Below are 22,963 nucleotides of genomic sequence, written 5' to 3'. Positions count from 1 at the left end.
ATAATAAAGGTAGGAAATCCATGATATAAGGGAGAAAACTTTCTGTAAAATGTCTAACCTCACTAAACTTCAGTGAACATACAAGGAAGAAACCATATGAATATACTGAATGTAAGAAAGAAACCAGAGGTGGGGCGTGGTGGCAAATGTCTTTAATCCCAGCACTCAGGAGGCAGAGGCAGGTGGATCTCTGTGAGTTCGAGGCTAGCCTGGTCTACCAGTAAGTTCCAGGCCAGCTGGGGCTATAGGGAGACCCTGTCTCAAAAAGACCAAGAAAAGGGAGGGAGGAAGGGAGGGAGGGAGGGACGGGCGGACGGAGAAAGCAAACCAGAACTGATGATACATACAAGGGGGAGAAACCATGATCACAGCTAATGTGAGAAATCCTTCAGCTATATATCAGGCTGTACTACTCACACAGGAGAAAAGCCCTGGAAATGGAGGAAAATCTCATGTCACAAGGACGCCCTCACTGTAGGTCAGATAATTCAAACAAGAAAGAAGCCCTCTTAATGTAAGCAATGTTGAAAAGCCTTTTACCAGGAGTCAAGTCTCAGCAGATGTCAAGAGAACTCACAGTAGAAAAACCTTATGACTGCAATGACTAATAAAATCTTTGGTATGATAGCATACCTCAGGAAATATCAACTGGGTAAAAAGACTGTATGGTAGGGAAAATATGTGTTCCAAAATGCACTCTCTTTCCTAGAGGACAACACTTCACCTCCCCTTATGATAGGTGGCAGAGAATAACTCCACATGCGACTGTCCATAAAGTTTTGCTACAAGAAGAAGAAACTGCAAGGAAAACGGGGAAGACAGCAAGGGGCCTTAGGCTGATCTAAAACTATTGCCAGAAAAGTCAGGCATGCTGAATCTGAAAATACCAAAATCACCAACACACACACGTGATGTGCTCATGAATACATACACATCATATATACACACACACCATTCACACACATACATATACAAACACACCACACACAACTAAGTTAAATTTAAAAATAAAATAGTTGATCAGAGCACAAAGCACAGGGATGGAACGTGAAAGTATAGGAGAGTTTAGGGGCAAGCGTGATCTAAAGGTCTCTTTGCAGCTTTGTAATTCGTCACTTTTGGCAGAGAAAGGGTGGGAGGAAGGAGGAGTGCTCATCATTAGGAGAAAAGAAACAAGATGGGATCTTGCAGAATGAAAGAGCCACAAAATCATAACACTTCCAACCCTGCCCCACCAAAACAAAATACAACAAAATCCTATACGGCATATTTTCGCAAAGACCTTAAATTCTCACTCTGAAGTCACACCTTAAGTTACTCAACTACGGGTACTGGAAACTTGTCCGTTACATCACTATTAACATGTACAGAGCACAGAAGACAATGACGCAATGGACATTTTATGTTAAGGTGGAATAGTGCTAAATCATAGAGCACAACCTGTTGTACCTGGTGTGCTCTGCAGGTTCACTGGCTCCCTAACATTTCCCAGCATGCTCTGAGGCAGATGGAGCCATGTGATTGAATTACTGAGGGCAAATGAATCCTAAGGACTGTGCACTGCCTCCAGACTGGCCCATAATAATCTATGAAGAGCAATTTCCTTCCTCCACATTCGCCTTGATGAAGAACACAGCAACCTCCAAAGCCGCACGTTGGAGACAGAGCAGCCACGGGCGCCCAGCGCCTAGACCTGCTGTGGAAGTCGTGCCCTGTGGGCCATTAGAAATAACTGGCTTGAATTTTTCAGAAGCGAAGAATAAGCCTCTCTCCCTTTTGAGTCTCTGTTTGTTTGGGGTTTGCTAAGGGGCTTAAGAGCACTGGCTGCTTTTGCAGAGGCCCCAGGTTCAATTCTCAGCACTCACATGGTGGCAAACAACGATCTGTAAGATCTGTAACTCGAGTTCCAGGGAATCCAACACCCTCTTCTGACCACTGTGGGCAACGCATGACAAATATGCAAGTAATACACTCATACACATAAAATAAAAATAAGTAAAATTTAAAAATATTAAGTAATATAATAAGCTAATTCCTAATGTTATGGTTTGAAGGAGAAAATTTCCCCACTGGCTCATGTACTTGAACCCTTGGTCCCCCGTTGGTGGGAATCTTTAGGAAGTGATCCTTGCTAGACAAAGTACAACCCTGGGGGCCAGCTTTGAGGGTGTACAGCCTTGCCCCACCTCCAGATCGTTCTCTCCACTTCCCTGTGCTGGTGAGAAGTGGTCTCTTAGCATCCTGCACCTGCCAACATGCCTTCCCACCACCATTACGGATATCTAACCCTCTGGGACTATAAACCACACTAAACTCTTCCTTAAGTTGCCTTTGGTCACGGTGTTTTATCACAGCAACAGAAAAGTAACACACATAGGGAAGGAAAATAGCTGCCTAAGAGGATTAGGATGGCAGAGGGAAAACCAGAATGTGAGAGATCAATATGGGTTCTACACTCTGAATAGGAAGTTGAATTGGGTGCCTGGAAGTGAACAAGAAAGAAACAGTATCTTAAGAGAAGTGAAGTTGTACAGAAAAAGAAATATAATTGAACTATCATATGGTTTTATTACAACCAATATTAATCATAAAAATGTAACTTATGAAACTTAACCAAAACTGAAACATAACTATCCTAGGGAGAAGGTATGGGAAGATAAAATAATACTTTATTACTTCATTGTTATTAAATTGAAATTTTAGTAATAATTATTTCTACTGGCTAATTTTTATTCAGCTTGTCATTTATATGCACTAACTAGCCTATGCATTTATATATTAGCCAGTTTAAACCACACAAAACCACAAGAGAAAGACAATACTGTCATCTCAGTCTACCTTCAGCGAAAAGGGTAAGATACAAATGATGGGGGAGCCTGTCAAGGTCACCAGGCCAGTAGTAAGCAACAGATAGCAGTATTAGAACCTAGGACTCCAACGCCAATGCCACTCACTTAACCAGCGTTAACCGACTAGCAAGAAGCCATCTTAGACAGCAAGAAGTCAACAATGCCTAAATATTTTCAAAAATCAAGAAACAGGGAAAGTTTAGAATATAAAGGGCAGGCAGGTAACAGAATGGAAAGCCTTGGCTCTGGGAATGGGGCTGCTGGAGAGTGAGGGATGGCTTGTTAGTCTAAGAAGCACTAGTGTGATTTAAAGATCAGAACTTTTATTTTTAAAGAAAAGAAATGAAGTAAATGTACATAAGCATAATTTTATGTCAATATGGATCTGCTGTAGCTTCATATTTTAAAATGTGACCTAGAAGCTGGAGAGATGGCTCAGCAGTAAAGAGCACTAGATGTTGTTGCAGAAGATCAAGGTTTGGTTCCCAGCACTCACATGGTAGCTAACAACCATCCATACCTCCAGTTCCAGGGGATTCAGTGTCCTCTTCTGACCTTCATGGGCATGGCACACATGTGGTGTACTTACATACATGCAGGCAAAACATTCAAGCACATAAAATAAAATAAATTATTTAAGAAATTTTAAATGTCCCTAACACAATGCAACCATAATTATCTTTCAAAATTAAATTTATTAAAACAATGAGCTTTTTGTCTTTAAAGACTGAAATTAATGTGCTTTAATTTTTAGGTAAACCCATAGTCATATCAGTCTGTATTAGGTAATCGTCTCTTTTCTACAGAAGCTCAATTCCAGGGTGATCTCAACTCGCATCATGGCTGTCAATACCAACTATCCCCAAATTTCCATTTCCTACCCTGACTTCTCCCCTAATTTCCAGATTTTGGTATCCAACTGCCCTCTGACATCATCAATGTTTAGTGAGCACCTAAAACTCAGCAGGTCAAGTAGAGTGTTGGAACAAATGACTTCTGTGTACCCCACACTGCCCACCTACTCCTCCCCCCATCTGCCCCATCTCATTCAGTGATATCACAGTTCTGAGGAGCTGCCAAAACCTACTTGTCCTAACCACATCATGCACTTCCCAACATAAATCCATATTCAAGCTCTGTGGATTCTATCTGTAAACCCACCCATATTCAGCACATCTCAAGTTCTCCACTGCTACTATAGAAAAGCAGGTCTCACTTCTCACCGGGTACACCGACGGCTTCCAGGTCTCCCTACTTCTACTTTTGGGCTCTTACAGGTCATGTATTAAGAGTAAATCATGAGGCTAAAGAGATGGCTCAGTGGCTAACAGCACACACTGCTTACAGAGGACCGGAGTTCGGTTCCCAGCACCCATGTTGGCAACTCAACTCCAGCATCTGGGGACTCCAACACCTGTGGCCTCTGCAGGCACATATGACCGTGTGTGCATACACATACACATAGTTTTAAAAAGTAAAATCTTAGGAATAAATCATATCACTCCCTGCTCAAATCCCCATCGTGTATGCCTTTGTGCGCAGTTAAATACAACCTCTTGAGCATAGCTTGTAAATCTTCTAGGATCTGGACACCATGGGCCTCCCCAACCTCATCTCATGAGCCTTCCCACACTCACTCAATACTTACCTCTTCACCACACTTCCTTATGTTCCTTAAAGGAGCACAGCCCAGTTCCCAAGCCTTAGGGCATTTGCAGTGACTTTCCTCTAGTCTCTCATTCCTCCTGACCAAGCAGACATTTCCCTCAGTTTAAACACTACTTCCTCGGACAGCCTTACCTGACTGTACTGTTCTGAACTGTCTGTCTCTCTTTCCCTCCCTCTCTTCCTCTCCCCTCCTCTCTGTCACACACACACGCACACATACACACATGAACACGTAAATGCACACGTGCACGCACACAGCATTTACAGCTATTTTAAACTATTTGGTTTCTTTATTGTCTAGTTCCTATTAGACCCAGCATCATGAGCTGCAGGAGATCAGAACATTTGTCTTCTATTGACCACAAAGTTTCTAGCACCCAAAAGAGTGCCCCACACTTAACCAAATGCTAGAATATTAAATATACATCAACATTCAAGAGAAATGTAACAGGAAAGACCCATCCCCTACTTCACAACTTCCAGGCGTTCTACACACTTTGACTTCTTTTGGTGGGGAAGGGAGGGTGTTGAGACAGGGTTTTACTATGTAGCCCTGGCTGGCCTGGAACTTCTATGAAGACCAAGCTGGCTTCAAACTCAAGGAGAGACAGCTGCCTCTGCCTCCAGTGTTCTGGAATTAAAGGCATGCACTACATGCTCAGCCCTATATTCACTTCTGTTTTCCATCATCACAGAAGAGATGGCTGGGTGTGTACAGTGGCCTCTCAAATCACCTTCCTGCCTCCCACTGCCACCCTTAACAGGACACTGGAATCCAACTCTTTCAGCAAAAAGGAAATGGGTTACCAGGGGTAGAAGATGCAAAAGTATGATACAAGTCAATTTAAAAGGACAAAGAGGAGCTGGGAAGATGACCCAGTCAGTAAAGTGCTTGCTGTGCCAAATATGAGGACCTTCATTCAGATCCCAGCACTCACAGAAAGACCAGAGATGGTGGCCAGCACCTCTAATGCTGGTGCTGGGGAGGCAGAGACCAGCAGACCCAAGGGGCTTGCTGGACAGCTGGTCTAGCAAAATCAGCAAGCCCTAGGTTCAGTGAGAGATCGCATCTCAAAAATAAAGTGGTGAGCAATAGAAGATACCCAACACGGCCCTCTCTCCTCCACACATGCTCGCGCACACACACAAACAGATACACAGATACACTACACACACAAAAAGAAAGAAAAGAAAAGGTCCCACTTACAACTAAAGGGTCTTGGACTGAGTGGGATGAGGGCTCATAGCCCACATGTGCAGCAGACAAACAGCCTTTCTCTTCAGGTTTCCATCTCCTCACTCATCCCAACTCGGAGGGAGAATGGGGGAGGGGCTGGGGTCTCCTCTCACTTGGGAGAAAATAGAATGCCAAGCAGCTCACCGTTTCACTATAAAATAGATGCACTGTCTTCAGTGTCCTATAAATAGCCTGCCCTTGGCATCTTGAATCTGCCGATTCTGGACACTGTCCTAGATTGTCCCGTGTTGGCTTTCATCGCCCACCCTTCTCCACGAAGCACCACTCTGTCCTGGGTCTCATGCCTTAGGTCCACAGTCCTTCTTTCCCACAGTGGAAGCATAATAATCCGACACACTGTGATGATTTGTTCAAATGAGAATGCTGGAAGACCCTTCTCTTCCCTTGGAGCAGACTTTGGAATCACTTTCTAAGATTACATGGACCTAATTACAGATGAGAAGCTATGGAACAGTAAGGACACACTTCTGGAGCACTGGACTTTCCTGGTGTCCTTCAGACCATACTGCAGACAGAGCTCAGACATAGGCACCCTCCTAAGAAAAGTCAAAATCTGAATGACACTGAATTATATTTTTCTGTCACCAGATTAACAACAGCAGCAACAACAAAAATATTCCAAAGTTTAAGACACACTGTTCACAGAGCTATGAATTCGTGTATTTCTGGTGGGAAGGCAGAAGGTATTGTGATGGTTCCTGTTCATTGTCAACATGACAGGATCTGGAATCACCAGGAAACAAGACTCCAGGCATGCCTGTGAGATTATTTACTTACTTATTTTTTTTTACTTTGAGGTTCTAGGAAAGAGTTTATTATAGGTTCATAGAGTGGTGCTTAAGAGAAAGCAAACAGAGCTCCTATATAGCAGTAGATAGATCCATGGTATACCTAGATTATTTAGATTAGGTTAGCCCCTGGGCATGCCTGGGAGGGCTTACCTTGATTAGGTTAATTGAGGTAGGAAGACCCATCCTAATAGTGGGCAACACCATTCTCAGAGCTTGGATCCTGGACTACATAAGAAGGAGAAAGCTCCTGGTCTTTGCAGATTCCAGTCTTGGGAGAACTAACTCTCTAGAATGGAATTTCCACCTCATCTGAGGGCCAGCCATGGTCTTAACCCCACACCTGGTCCTGGGCATCCAGGCCTTGATGCTGGTTCTCTCCCTTACCCAGGTACCAAGATGTTTTTCCATCATTTTTCTGTTACTCATCTACAACCAGTTTACCCTCACCTGTGTCCTACAGAAAATATAAAACACCTAACTGAACCGATACAGATAAAAATCATAGCCTGGGAAGTTTTTTAAAAACCACTTTAATAACTAAACTGATATAATTCTCAAACTCAAAACACATAATTTTAGTTTAAGAATGTAAATTTGCAGTTTTATATGTCTACTATAATTGCTGAGTATTTTTTTTCTGACAACACTGGACTACCAAGATTCAACAATATGGTAAAATTTCTCATTGCTGCTGTAATGTGAGTTTGCCATTTACTCCCTTTCCAAATTCTCCAACCTACACAAAGTTCTTCAATGTAATACTGCTGTTTTTTAAGTGATGCTGATAATTTTTTTAAGGAGTAAGGAGAAGGCCAGCTGAGTACCAGCACTCCTCTCCCTCCCCTCTCTGACTGCAGGGCAATGTGACAAGATGACCTGCGTTCCTGTAACCATGGCTTTCCCATCATAATGAACTGTACCATGGCAGTGTGAGCCAGAATAAACCTTCTCCCTTCAGCTGCTGTTGTCAGAGGATTTATCATAGCAACAAAAAAACAACTATGACAGGCACCATTTTGCAATGTAATAATGACCTTTACTCTTCAGAGCAATCTTCCTTTTCAAAATCTCCCTACCAACAGCTCTCCAATAGTAAGTATTCACACACATTTCTATATAAACGTTTATGCCTCTGAGCTGACAGTGTGTACATGACACTTTGGACTCTGTGTTGCTGGTTTGTGGGTCAGGGTAAGGTGCTTTGCTTTTATTCCAGGTAAAAGGGAAATCCAGAGAATTCTAACCAGCAAAGTGATATGGCCTGATTTACACTAAAACCACTAATGCTTACTATAGGAAGGAAAGAACGTAAATGAGAAAAACTGGTTTGAAAACCACTCCAGTGATCTAGGCAAAAAAAACAACAAAGCACACTCAGTGACAGCAGCAGACTGGAAAAAAGAAGATGGATTCAAAATACACTGCAATGGAACTTCAGCCTCAAGTTCAGTGTAGGCGACAGGAAGATTCTTGGGTTGGGAACTAAGCAGATGAACAGAGTGCTACTTAGCTGAAATGAGGAGGGCTGTGGAAGGTGAGGGCTCACTTAAGAAACCAGGATGTGCGTTTTAGATGGGTCAGTCTTCTATCTAATGGAACTCCAGATAGAAATTTCAAGTTCTCAGATAAAAAAGCAAGGACTCAAAGGCCAACTACACTAGCTTGAAGTTCAAGGAGCATTCACAACAGCAAAACTAGATAAAATCAAATAGACGGGGAAGATGGTACAGCAGCGTTAGTCAGACACCACATCCTCACATATTCTGGTTGTGGACAGAGGAGAACCGCTAGCAAAAGAGAGACAGCACAGATAGAAAGAAAACCAGGGCTAAGCTGGGCACGGTCACACGCCTGCAATCCAGCACTAGGCAGTAGAAGCATGAAGGTGGAAAGTTCAAGGCTAGCCTCAGATGCCCAGCAAGTGAAAGGCCAGGGTGGGATATATGAGATGCTGCCTTAAAAAAAAAAAAACCTTTGCATCATCTTAACAGGATAACTGCCACTAACTATAATTGTTCTGTTTTATATAACCTTTGTATGTTCTAGTCTACAAAAGTCCAGCTTAAAATGGTGAAAAAGCTTGCTGGGTATGGTGGCTCACGCGTTTAATCCCAGCATCTGGGAGGCAGAGGCAGGTGGATCTCTGTGAGTTCAAGGCCAGCCTGGTCTCCCTAGGGAATCCAGGCCAGCTGTGACTACAGGGATTATGTAAGTCCTGTAGAGCCATAAAGAAAGCACCTATAGAGAACACATAGAAGAAAACTAGGAAGGAAGGAAGGAAGGAAGGAAGGAAGGAAAAAGCTTTAGCTGTCTTAGATGTTTAAACACTTATGAAACATCTACAATATGACACTACTAAATACTGAGGAAATAGAAAAAAAATTAGATACTTGTCCATGATATGACTACAGTGTGAATAAATTTTTTTAAACTGTAACTGGGCTGAGGATGCAGCTGAGAGATAAGAGTGCTTGCCTAGCATGCACAAAGCCCTGGGTTCAGTGCCTAGCAATGCATAGAACCAGGAATGGCAGCACACACTTACACTCCCAGAACTTGGGAAGTGGAGGTAGAAGATCAGGAGTTAAAAGTCTTCCTTGGCTAGCAGGGCATAGTGGCACATGCCTTTGACCCCAGCACTGAGGAGGCAGAGGTGGGCGGATCTCTACGAGTCTGGGAGTTCAAGGCCAGCCTGGTCTACATAGTGAGTTCCAGGACAGCTGGGGCTATAAGGAGACCCCATCTCAAAAAGACCAAAAACAAAACAAAACAAAACAAGTCTTTCTTGTCTACATATTGAGTTCAAGGCCAGTCTAAGCTATATGAGACCCTATCTCAAAACTAAATAATCACAGCGTGAAGATCCCATAGAACAAAAAGAAGTGAAAAGGCTGGATCAATACTCAGAGCACTATGAGCCAGACCCTCTGAGCTAAAGATGGCAGCAGGCCAGAGTGCTTGGCCAAGCTGAGCAGTCTACTGAGATCAGCAGCTGTACTGATGGCCTCTTTCCCGACTACAGCGTCCAGTTCCCCTGGAGCCACTGAGCCCTCTGTGCTGCACCCTGGGCCCTGGGTTCCTTCCTTCTAGCTAATCTAGTCTTATCTTGAATCTTTACCTGACTACTGCTTTAACCACTTTTGATTCCAAATGACCCATACAGCATCTTTGCCATCCCATCAACAAAAAGGTTTCAAAATGTTTAGTGCAACAAGATGACTACAAAAGTATTTAAAATGCTTCCAGTAAGTCTGGATTAAAACATTATAGCACAAGAATAAAATTTTTACATAAAAAATGTGCAAATCTATCCTCTGCATTTTTAATAAGAAGCTAATATCAAAAAAGTTGGCTTCAGTTTCCCCCTTCGTAGCACTGGAGGAAAGGTGTGAATAACTTGCATGTAAATGAAGGGAAAGGCTGTCGTCTCTCAAGGATGACAAAGCTGTAGGTAGTGACCTCCAGACTAATCAGCACGACCACCCCAGCAATGGTCACATGTGCTCACCCAAAGAAGGCTTAGTCTTTTGTTTTGGTTTTGTTTGTTTGTTTTCCTTTAATTCCAATGCAGCTAAGAATTTTCCAGAGCTGTCAAGACTGAAAATAGGTTGACATTTCCCTGGCATGCCAATCATACCATGTGTCACAGACACTGCTCCAAAACTCCTCGAGGTAAAAGGTCAGGATAGGCTTGGGGCTGCTGGCTAGACTCAGGAGGGCCAGGTGAGTTTAAGAGAGAGAAGAAAGAAATGACCCTTGCTTAGACACAGGCAGGAGCCGCAGGGGCTGAGGACTCTTCCCTGCTTTCCCGGGGTCTACCTGCATCCTTCTTGCCAGCATTTCAGATCTGTGGTAACTCCTAAGGACTGGGGTCTCCCAAGGTTCCCCTGATTCTTCCGAACCTAGAGAACACCTGGATCCCTGCCTCACACCTAATAACCAAATTACCTTTCCTGGGCCACCTTGCTAAGCTAAGCCACCCAGTTGCCAGATGGCTCCTTCTAAGGAAGCACAGACAGCTGTTACAGTCATGGGGTTGTGTGGTCTTTGTTTATGTTCCTACTGAAATTTCAACCAACTGCTCCCATCTCTCTGATGGGGAACAGTAACAGAACAGAAATCAACTGGAGGCCAACACACACCCAGCATTCAGATTCTGAAAGGGAACAGAAATCAAACCTCTGTTCTCTGCCTATTCATGTCTAAAAACTAACATGCTAGAAACCAGGCTTTATCAGTCCATCAAAATGAAACATGATCCTTAGTAGTCACATAACAAACAAGGACTCCAAGTATGCTCGTCTGTAATACAGATAATATGAACATCTAATAAATTTTATGTTTTACATATCCAAATTATCATACTAACATTTATTATAGACTATCAGCAGTATTTATAAACAGCCACGCAGAGCACTGGCCTACCTTTTCTAATACAGATGAGTTCATGTACATTAGTATTTATAAACACCTACACAGAGCATTGCCTACCTTTTCTAATACAGATAAGTTCATGAACACCACAGGTTCTCTCTCCACCTGTTAAAAAAAAAAAAAAAAAAAGTTTACTAGAAGTTAAAAATGTAGAAAATGACCTGAATTTTACTGTTACAAATAACCATGCTAACAGGCACCTAGAGTGATCTTGGGGGAAAACCTCCCTGATTCTTTTCTTTAATGAAACTAAATATGATAGCCTGGATTTTCCTGAAATTAAGTCTTTATGAAATGTTGGAATGAGATGCTTCCTTCATTCCAGTACATTATTTGGAATGAAAAGCTTCTAGAGAGTGGAAACGCATCACCATTGCCTCCGTGCCCTTCCTATTGCCTGGAAGGCAGCACAGCAAGGAAGGGCACACTCTGTATCTGAGCCCCAACACACATTAAGGAGTTATGATCGAAGGGCACCAGTTATATTATCAGAAGCTATAAAGGGAAATGTGGCCTTCTCCTCATTCTCCATCTACCAGCCCTTAACAAATCTGTAAGAAGACAAGTTTAAGAGACAACATGAGGGAAAAAAAAAAAAAAACTAATACAGCCCAAAAAAACCTGTGATCTCTTTGAAAACCCTTTTTAAAATATATTTTTACTGATTTTTTTGTGTATTTTATACTCAACATCTTAGGCCCCTCTATACCCCCATCCCCACTGGATTTCATGCATTCTGTCATTTATATTAAGGCCTATCGAGTTAAGTGAGTGTCCCCTGATGTCCCTCAGTACAAGTTCATCCACTGAAATCTACTCAGCCTATCTAGAGTCCCTCCCTTTAAGAAGATCAGCTCTCCCTCACCCCGTAGTAATCAGCGTCCCAATAGTTCTTCAAGTAAGATTGGGGCCTGCTGCCCATTTCCACAGTTCTATGCTGGGTTTTTGTCTGCTTGAGTTTGCATGGATCTTGTGCATGCTGACACCATTGCAAGGTTTATATAAGCAAGGTCCCAGGAGACTGTAAGACTCTGTTTCCATATGGTCATGCACCTCCTCCCCTGACTCTTACAATCTTTTCACCCCCTCTTCCCTGAGCCTGCCCTCTGTTACATGAGGGAGCTTCACTGATGAGAAAATCATTTTTTTAATCTCATTATTTAAACCACCACCTGCTGGGCAGAAAACCACACATACACCTATAAAGCCTCATGTAATGAGTTATCACAAAGCATGCTCCTGAGTTACTGCAATCCAAGGTCAGACACAACAGTTGGCCACCATCCCAAGAGGCTACTCATTTTCACAAGCACTGCCCAACTCCATATAAGGAACCACTCTCCTGAGTTCTGACAATAAACCTTAGTTTCATCAACTTATAAAATTCATAAAAATGGAACTGCTGAGCGACATCTTACTCTATTTGCGATATGTTTATGAAATTAACCCACTGTACTACTTACTTGTGATTCATCCCTTTTCAATGCTATACAGAATTCCATTGTACTTAAATGCACTTATGCAGGCAAACACAACTGTGCATACTTACATACACAAACTTCAGTTCATAAACGTTTGGATTGATTTGAATTTGGACTCGTATAATTCTGCTATAAACCTTTTAAAGCAAGTGTCTTTGATACCCACATGCATGCCTTTCTCTGGGATACAGACACAGAAGAACTGCGAGGTTGGTGTGTGTCTGACAAGATAATGGAACTTTGTGGTGTGTGTGTACAATGGAATGCTAGAGTCTCTACAAAGAATATTCTGACATTTGCAGCAGAAGGGGTGAACGGGAAAATGCCAAGCTGAGTGACATAAGTCACGCCCAGAAGACAAATACTGCCTGATCAGAGAATTGGTTTTAGTGATCTACTGTACAGCATAGTATCTACTGTTATTATATTCTTGAAAATTGCTGAGACAGTAGACTTTAAATGTTCTTACCACAAAATATAATAAGTAGGTGAAGTGATAGACATGTTGTCTTGATTTTATCTTCCACAATATGTGAATAATCCAACACCAACTCATAAACATATATTGGTTATGCTTATTTAAGAGTAATTTTATAAATCACTATATAACTATCAGTTTCCCTCAAAAACACACGGCCACTGCTTCAACGTAGGCCCGATACAATTGTCTTCTGTATATGTGTAGCCTATCACTATGCTGTAATATTAAATTATTTAATCACTTTAGTTCATTATAGAAGCTTATTATGAACAGTTCAGATATAAGAAACAGAAATATGCTGTAGCAATTATATGAGAAATACAAACCATGATATCCATTTTTTTAAAAAAAAAAAACAGGTCATCTAGGAAGCAAGCAAAGAGACTAGAAAACAGTATTTCTATCTAAAGTAGGTTAGATCTACTGCTAACTTGGTTGTGATGATGTCACTGCTCCCTATGACCAATGACAATATATACTGAGTATCAGGAAGACGGGCACAAGCCAGCACTACCAGGGAATTATTAGCAGCAAAACTCCGCTGTCACACACACTATTAATTGGATTATTAGCAATGAACAACTACAGATCATTTGCTGAAGGGCTAGAATGAAATATATCTGTTGAACATACCTTTTGAAACTGAGACCACACAGTCAAATGAGTGGGTATTCACTCAATTTTAATAAACTACTTTCAAGACAGAAAACTCAAGTGATAACAATAACCATAATTTACACTGGGCCTGTATTGTTTTCGTACATTACTTGAACTGTTTCTTCTGTAGAGCCATTAAGCCACATTCCCTAGATGTTAACATTTGTAACTTAATTTTGAGTTATGTACTTTATTCACGGACCAAGTTGCACTTTTTAATGTCTGTAACTAAAACTAGATTCTCTTGAGATGGAGAGATGGCTCAGCAGTTGAGAGATTCATACTGCTCTTGCGAAGGACCTGAGTTCAGCCTGTAACTCCAGCTCCAGAGGATCCAATGCCCTCTTCTGTGGGCACCTGTACTCACATGCACATTCATGCGTGCACACACACACACACATTTTAATATAAATAAAAGTAATTCTTTCAAACTAGACTCTTGCGAGGCATGGTAGCATACACCTTTAATCCCAGCACTCAAGGAGGCAGAAAAAAACCTAGATTCTGTACATATTTAATATAAATTGGTTAAGTTTTACTACATACATCTAATCTTAAGTATAACTACAGGTTTTGCAATGCTTAGTAGCAACATAACAACCTGTAGAATGGCAAGGAAAGCTATTCACCTTTAAAAAGGTGTGCGTGTGTGTGTGTCCATACACGCTCTTTTGCCACAGTGCACATGTGGTCAGAGAACAACTTGTGGGAATGGGTTCTCTCCTTCCATCATGTGGGTTCTGGGAATCCAACTCAGGTGTCAGGCTTGGCAGTAAGCACCCTTACCCACTGAGCTGTCTCAACCTGCTCCTAACTATCTTTTAAGTATTTAATTTACCTACATTAAATTAAAGACTTGGTTTTTAAAAGCTCACTAAATAATTATTACATCTTAAAATTAGTTAACTGGTAATTTCCAAATCTGTCAAAGTACTCATTTAAAAATAAACAACTAACATAAGAGACTAGAACTTGGAAATAAACCCGTCTAGCTCATTATTTTGCTGAGACCCTAATAGGTAAAGTTGCCCAAGATCCATAGTTAAGGTCAAGAAAAAAATTCAGAGGCTAGAGAGATGGTTCTGGGGTTAAGGGCACTGGCTGGACCTGGGTTCAATTCCCAGTACCCATATGGCAGCTAACTGTCCCTAACTTCAGTTCCAGGGGATCCATCACCCTCTTCTGGCCTCCTTGGGCATTGCATGCATGGATGCATTTACATACATGCACACAAAATATTCAAACACATAAAAATAAAAATATTTTTATTTATTTTTTTGTTTTTTGCTTTTTGAGACAGGGTCTTCCTGTAGCCCCAGCTGACCTGGAACTCACTATGTAGACCAGGCTGGCCTCGAACTCACAGAGTTTGCCTCCCAAATGCTGGGATTAAAGGCATGTGCCACCACGCCTGGCATAAAAATATTTAAAAAGAAAATTCAAACAGTGTATTTCATAATCAAGTTAAAAATAAAAATAGATTTTCTTTGTTTTGCAAAAATGGAAAAATGTGTGTTTTTTTAATGTTTCAAGGTAATTTAAATAACAGTAAATTTCATAAAAATTGTACCTGGAGGTAATCTGAGTACTGGTCTTGAAACAATCATATCTGCAACACTGAACTGCACTCAGGAGGTCACTTTACTTATCAGTACTATTTTCCCTTCAGGCAAACCCAAGTAGGAGTATGACATAAATGGCACAGTCCTTTACAGCTGCTGAAGGGGAAACAAGGAAACGTGGGGGCATACATATTCTGTGATTGTGTATCTGCATGTATTTGTGAAAAAATGGACACACAACTATGAAAGTGCCTGGTAACTGGGATATTTTTGAAAGTAGGGTAAAATTCATAACAAATTATCTACTTTCCACATGATTACAGAAGGAAAACCCCACTGATACAATCTCATCAAAGTACTGCAGGTATACAAAGATGGATTTAAGGGGATGGAGAGATGCTCAGTGGTTAAGAGCACTGGTTGCTCTTGTATAGGACCCAGGTTTGATTCCCAGCACCCACATGACGGCTAATAGCCGTCCACAACTCCAGTTCCAGGGGGATTCCATGCCCTCTTCTGACCTCTCAGGCACTGCACGACATGGGTGCACTTACATACATGCAGGCAATACACTCATACACATAAAGTAAAAATACTAAATGAAATTTGTTTTAAATAGATAGAATTAAACCCATTATTTAGTTTGAGTCCTTTTCAAAGTTCACTTCATGTTCCGACCATTAGCCTATATCACCTCCACATGCAAGTTTCCCTGATTTCTTCATGGTCAGATACTGAAAGGCTATTAATGTCTTACAATTCATCTCATCTAAGGATTCTTTTCCAGAGCTCATCCATAAGAATAGTCACAGCCTTTATGTTCTGCAGACTCCTCTACTGTTAAGAATGAAACTTTAAGTATTTCCTGCTAATGTTGCCAACTGGCCCAAACCACCTTAACCTATTTAGAGCTCTAATTTCTAGATGCATTCTACTTTAGTCTCTGATTTAAGCCATTTAGTCATACTAGTTTGGTCCCTAATTTGTAAAGCATAGTGTTGTGGGATGATCATGCTTTCTGGATTAAGCCAGACTTCAATTCTAAAGTCAGCATTATCTAGTACTGTCTTTATAAAACTTGTGCTTGTTAAAATCTGGAAGTAAGGAAATACAGACATTGTAAAGTGGTAATAAAAAAATAACCCCAGGACAGAAATAGCTTTCATGCTGCGTGCTCATTCTGTTTGGTTAGGAGTCGTTTGCTGGAGAGGAATCAAGGGCAATTGCAGAGGATTTCAAAATCAAGTTCACCAAAGAAAAGAATGCCATAACACCAGGTGTCTGTGAGTCCTGAGAGAGAGACGAAGGCTGTCAGTGACTGAGAGTATGGCTATATAGTCTGCCTGTGACACACCAAGAACATAAAGTTCAAAGAGAAGGTCAGAATTAGGCTGAGGAACAGAGAAAACTCCCGAGGAATGCTTCTCTTCTTTAGCATTGGTTGTCATCGAATTTCAATACTTGTGTAACTATTCCAGAATAAACGTTAGCCTCCCCCCACACACTGTCCTTTAAATATTTTCTTTAAAAAAAAATGTAGGGGCTGGAGAGATGACTCAGTGGTTAAGAACACTGGCTGTTCTTGCAGAAGACCCAGGTTCGAGTCCCAGCACCTAACAACTGTCCGTAACTCCAGTTCCAGGGGATCCGACAGCCTCTTCTTTCCTCCGCGGGCATCACACGACATGGGTGCACTTACCTACATGCAGGCAATACATACATACACATAATAATAAATATTTTTAAAATGGAAACTCCTTTATCTTCCTAAAATGCAACCCTTTGCTTTTTGTCACTGCTCTTTAATTACAGTAAAATTAAAACAACCTGATAAGTCCTTTCTACACCAAACTCCCAACCTAAACTTTGAGAGCCATGTTCACCACTACTACAGCATCACATTGAACAACCAAGTCTATTCTTATAGCAAGAGCTTGTCAGGCCAACAAGATGGCTCAGACGGTAAAAGCACTTGCAGTGTACACCTGACAACTTGAATTCAATCATCAGATTCAGATTCTGTGATAGAAAGGAAGAATCTATACCCAAAGTCCTTTGACCTCCACACCTGTTCTCCCCACCCCATGTAATAAATAAAATTTTAGAAAATATCCTATGAGATGCCAAGGTAAAGGCACTTACTGCCAAACCTGACCACCTGAATTCAATTTCCAGAATCCACACAGTAGATGAGAGGTAGAGGCAGGTAGATCTCTGAAAGTTTAAAGCCAACCTGGTCTACATAGCAAGTTCAGCCCACCTGGGGCTACATAGTGAGACCCTGTAAAAACAAAACAAAACAAAACAAAACAAACCCACAAAATCTTAGGGTCAAAAGAAGCATTTAGGGTCACCTAAAAATTCTAATAGGGCTTGTTAAAATATGTATGAAAGAACATGGCATACTATAAGCTGCACAATGAACACACACACACACACACATACAGATACTTTCTAGTAGTTCAACCTTTTATAGCTTTTAAAAATATTTTATTATTTTATTTTATATGTTGAGTGTTTTGCCTGCATATATGTTAAGTGCACCTGTGTTGTGCAAAGCCTGCAGAAGGCAGAAGAGGGTGTCAGATACCCTGGAACTGGAGTTACAGTTATTAACTGCCATGTGGGATTCAAACCAGGTTCTCTGGAAGAACAGCAAGTGTTCTTAGCCCCTGAACCATCTCTCCTGAACCTCTCTTATGGAGGTTCAGTTCCCAACACCTAGCAAACAACTACCTATAACTCTAGTTCCAGGGGATCCAATGCCCTCTTTCAGCCTCTGGGGCTACCAGGTATGCATGTGGGGCATACATGCAGGCAAATGCTCATACTCATCAAATAAAAATAAACATTTTATTTAAGATAAGGGTTTTACACAAAGAAGTAATTTTCAGTGCTGGATTCAAGGGCTAAACCACTGGACAGAGCTGCCAAGAATAGGCCTAAATGCTACAAACCCCTGTGGTTCAAAACAAGGCTTAATTATGCATAGGATGCGGACACTACTAGAGAGTAAGTGGTACAAGAAAAGTGGGCTGTACCTTTGGTTGGATACTGCCTCATATGAGCCAACATGAAGTTACATAAAAGGTACTCTAATACTAAGCTACATTAATAGGGCTATGTACAAGTCAAAGAGCGCTCTAACAACTTCAGTGTACAAGTGGACAGATTTCAAATTTTAGAACATAGATACTCCAGGGGAGAGAACTAGAGATATCCAGGAAACACATTTGTCTTCGAATGGAAGACAAGCTTTACAGAAAGAAGGGTGGGCTCTTTTCTTATGTGCATGAGTGTTTTGTCTGTGTGTGTGCAATGCCCACGGAGGACAGAGGAGGGCATCAGGTCCCCTAAAGCTGCAGTTACAGATGACTGTTACCCAACATATGGATGCCAGGAACCAAACCTGTATCCTCTACAAGAGCACCCAGTGCTCTTAATTGCTGAACCATCTCTCCAGCCCCATAAGTGGATTTTTAAAAAATATTTTATTTATTAGTTTTACTTTATGTGTATAAGTGTATTGCCTGCATGTAATGTAAGTGCATCCCTGTTGTATAATGCCCACAGAGGTCAGAAGAGGCATCGGATCCCCCAGAACTGGAGTTACAGATGATTGTTAGCCACTGTGTGGGTGCTGGGAATTGAACCCAGGTCCTCAGTACAAGCAGTCAGTGCTCTTAACCACTAAGCCATCTCTCCAGCCCCAAGAGTGGACTTTTAAACACGGCTTCAGAAACCAAAACTAGGATAGAGTTAGACCAAAGTCACTGAATAGCTGACTTGGAAATTCAGGAATCAGGTCAAATACAAAGGTCTTAAGACTATAAAAATAATTATCGCAAAACTAGTTTTGAAGCACGGTGTGGTGGCACACTCCTTTAATCCCAGCACTCAGGAGGCAGAGGCAGGAGGATCTCTGTGAGATCCACAGCAGCCTGGTCTACAGAGTGAGTTCAGGCTATCTAGGGCTACAGGGAGACCCTGTCTCAAAAAAGACAGAAAAAGAAAAAGAAACTAGTTTTGAAGTCATAGTATTGAATGCTTCACACAAAGGAAGTGTGTCCTACTTCTTAGTATGCACACAATACTGTAAGCACATGCTTGAATTATGTGTCTGCCACACTAGAACATAATTTCCTCTTAGAATTCTAAAAGGAAAGGAAGGTGGATGTGTTTATAGCCCAACAGTCTACTTTAGAATGGAGCACACCTAGTATGTAACAAATGTCATTGAGTCAACAGGTAAATGAGGCAACTTACTTTTAAGAACCATTTCATTAAGAAAAGTGTTGGATGAAGTACCCTCAGGGCCTCTAAACCTCTCCAGTGACCCTAGTACAAAGTTTTCATGGGGTGGGGGTCAGTGTACGCTGAGGATGGTGTGTATGACATAATCTGCTTCATTAAGTGCTAAGAAGCATAGACTAACTTGATATGATATCCTTACTTGAAATACACTAACCAGTTTCTTTGCCAAACTAGAGAAGGCATAATTGTTGATATTTTATCATGAATCCGCAAACAAATGCATATGTATAATAAACTGAGGGTGTGGCAGTGGTAGAATGCCTGGCATATACCGGGCCATCAATTCCCAGCAGCAAAAACAAAAACAAAACACCATACAGAGAATACTCTAAAAAAAAAAAAAAAAAAAAAATCCTTAGAAACACATTAAACTGAGCAGAACGCTGTCGATTTACAGGAAAACAATTCAGTAACCCCAACTGCCTGAGGGAGGCACACAGAAACTACACACTAAGAACACTGGACAATAACACATTAGAAGTCATAATCACATCTGAACACTGAGCCAATTCTTCCTCATGGTCTACATAAAACTTTTTATCTTTATGACTTTACAAGAATTCTCCCACAAACATTTTTGGAAAGTAGAGCATTCCACCTCAACCAGCGGATTCGGCTCCCTGGCTTTCCAGCTGTAATCAACAGCACCAGGAGGAAGCAAGGCCAAAGGTGTATCCGCAGCGACTCTGATTCTCCATCATCTCAGCAAAAACAGAAAGTAGAGGCTGAGTGGCTGTGTCGGCACCTACTGTCTACACTGCAATAAACAACTTGGAATTCACAGAAACCCTGGAGGGGGTGGAACTACCAGGACCGGGCTCCTCCCGGGGTGGTCTTGCAGGAACTGCTGTGACAAGTTTCACAGAGGAGGGGCACATCCGTGTGACCTACGTAGGGACTTGGCTCTAACACCCACGGCAGGCTGTGAACGTCCTCCCGCAGGAAGAAGGAGCTTCACAACCTCCAAGGAACAACACCCACCGCCGACACACACTGGACACCGGGAGCACACGGGGGCACACATGGGGGCACACGGGAGCACACACGGGGCACACGGAGCATACGGGGGAACACACGGGGGCACACACGGGGCACACACACAGGGAGCACACACATGGGAACACACACGGGGCACGCACGGGAGCACACTGGGGGCACACACGGGGTCACACTCGGGGCACACACGGGCACACAGGGAGCACACACGGGGGTACACACGGGAGCACACACACGAGAGCACACACAAGAGAGCACACAGGAGAACACACACGGGGAGGACACACACTGGGAGCACACACGGGAGCACACAGGGAGCATGCATGTGGGAGCATAAAGGAGCACACACAGGAGCACACACAGGGAGGACACACGGGAGCACACGGGGGCACATGGAGCACACACAGGGACACACAGCACACACAGAGAGCACATGGGAGCACACATGGGAGCACACACACAGAGCACACACATGGGAGCACACACAGGGAGCACACACAGGAGCACACAGGGAGTACACATGGGGACACACACGGGAGCACACACATAGGGGGACACATATAGGAGCACACAAGGGAGCACACACGAGAGCACACAAGAGAGCACAAACGGGGAGCACACAGGGAGGACATATGGGGGCACACATGGGAGCACACACGAGAGCACACACGGGGAGGACACACGGGGCACACAGGGAGCACACATGGGGAGCACACACGGGGAGGACACACGGGGCACACAGGGAGGAAACATGGGGAGCACACACAGGGAGCACACAGGGGAGCACACAAGGGAGCACACACAGGAAGCACACACGGGGAGCACACAGGGGAGCACACAGGGAGCACACACGGGAAGCACACAGGGAGCACACAGGGGAGCACACACGGGGAGCACACAGGGAGCACACATGGGGAGGACACACACGGGAGCACACACACGGGAGCACACATGGGGAGCACACATGGGGAGAACACACACAGGAGCACACACAGGGAGCACACACGGGGAGGACACACACGGGAGCACACACATGGGAGCACACATGGGGAGCACACAGGGAGCACACACAGGGAGCACACACGGGTAGGACACACACGGGAGCACACACAGGGAGGACACACACGGGAGCACACATGGGGAACACACAGGGAGCACACACGGGGAGGACACACATGGGAGCACACACAGGGAGCACACATGGGGAGGACACACACGGGAGCACACACAGGGAGCACACAGGGGAGCACACAGGGGAGCACACATGGGGAGCACACGGGGAGCACACGGGGAGCACACAGGGGAGCACACACGGGAAGCACACAGGGGAGCACACATGGGAAGCACACAGGGGAGCACACACGGGGAGCACACAAGGGAGCACACACGGGAAGCACACAGGGGAGCACACACGGGGAGCAGACACGGAGAGCACACAGGGAGCACACAGGGGAGCAGACATGGGGAGCACACAGGGGAGCACACACGGGGAGCACACAGGGGAGCACACATGGGGAGCACACAGGGGAGCACACGGGGAGCACACGGGGAGCACACAGGGGAGCACACACGGGAAGCACACAGGGGAGCACACACGGGGAGCACACAGGGGAGCACACACGGGGAGCACACAGGGAGCACTCAGGGGAGCACACAGGGGAGCATACACGGGGAGCACACAGGGGAGCACACACGGGGAGCACACAGGAGAGCACACACGGGAGAGCACACACGGGGAGCACACAGGGGAGCACACAGGGAGCACACAGGGAGCACACAGGGGAGCACACAGGGGAGCACACAGGGAGCACACAGGGAGCACACAGGGAGCACACACAGGGGAGCACTCAGGGGAGCACACAGGGAGCACACACAGGGGAGCACTCAGGGAGCACACAGGGAGCACACAGGGGAGCACTCAGGGAGCACACACGGGGAGCACACAGGGGAGCACACAGTACACTGTGCATCTGCCCTGGTAGAACTTCATACAAGGGAGCTACTTAGATGCACACTGGTGTCGCAGGCTTCCGTGTGGTCCGCTGGGAAGAGTACTGACAGAAGCTAAGTCAGCAGCGGTCCCGCCCCCAGCCCGGAGCACCCGGCCCCGCCGAGCCCCTGCGCCTCAGTACCTTAACGTCTCGGTACCTCAGGGACTCGGTACCTCAGCGGCTCAATATCTCAGAGTATCAGCGCCTCAGTCCCTCGGCAACTCAGTACCTCAGCACCCAATACCTCAGCGCCTCAGTCCCTCGGCAACTCAGTACCTCAGCACCTCAACACCTCAGCGCCTCAGCGCCGACTCCGCGCAGGCCGGCGCCCGCCGCCTCCTCCCGCAGCGTCTCCTCCCGGCCCCGCGCCCTGCGCTCGGGGTCCGCTTACCTTCGATCGCCATGACGCGCTCGCCATGGACCGCGCCAGCGCACGGAGAGCGGGGCCGGGACGCGGCCGAGACCCGAGGGGCGGGCCGGC

General features: G+C 44.0%; 1 protein-coding gene across 2 annotated transcripts in view; it reads right to left on the bottom strand.

Moving 5' to 3' along the window:
* Syt14 (synaptotagmin 14) overlaps window positions 1-22,957 on the bottom strand; it is a 201,079-nt gene extending 178,122 nt beyond the window's left edge. For both annotated transcript variants that reach the window (XM_008824807.3, XM_029559488.1), the window contains exons 1-2: window positions 22,874-22,957; window positions 11,058-11,105 (exon numbers count right to left, since the gene is read on the bottom strand). In XM_008824807.3, coding sequence (XP_008823029.1) covers window positions 11,058-11,105; window positions 22,874-22,886 — 61 coding nt within the window. In that variant the 5' untranslated portion in view covers window positions 22,887-22,957. The remainder of the gene's footprint in view (window positions 1-11,057; window positions 11,106-22,873) is intronic.
* Between the last annotated feature and the right edge of the window lie 6 nt (window positions 22,958-22,963).

This window comes from Nannospalax galili, unplaced genomic scaffold, assembly GCF_000622305.1.
Source record: "Nannospalax galili isolate Female #2095 unplaced genomic scaffold, S.galili_v1.0 scaffold648, whole genome shotgun sequence".
Taxonomy (NCBI): Eukaryota; Metazoa; Chordata; class Mammalia; order Rodentia; family Spalacidae; genus Nannospalax; species Nannospalax galili.
Note: the sequence above shows the minus strand (reverse complement) of the source record. Positions and strands in the feature narration are given on the sequence as shown.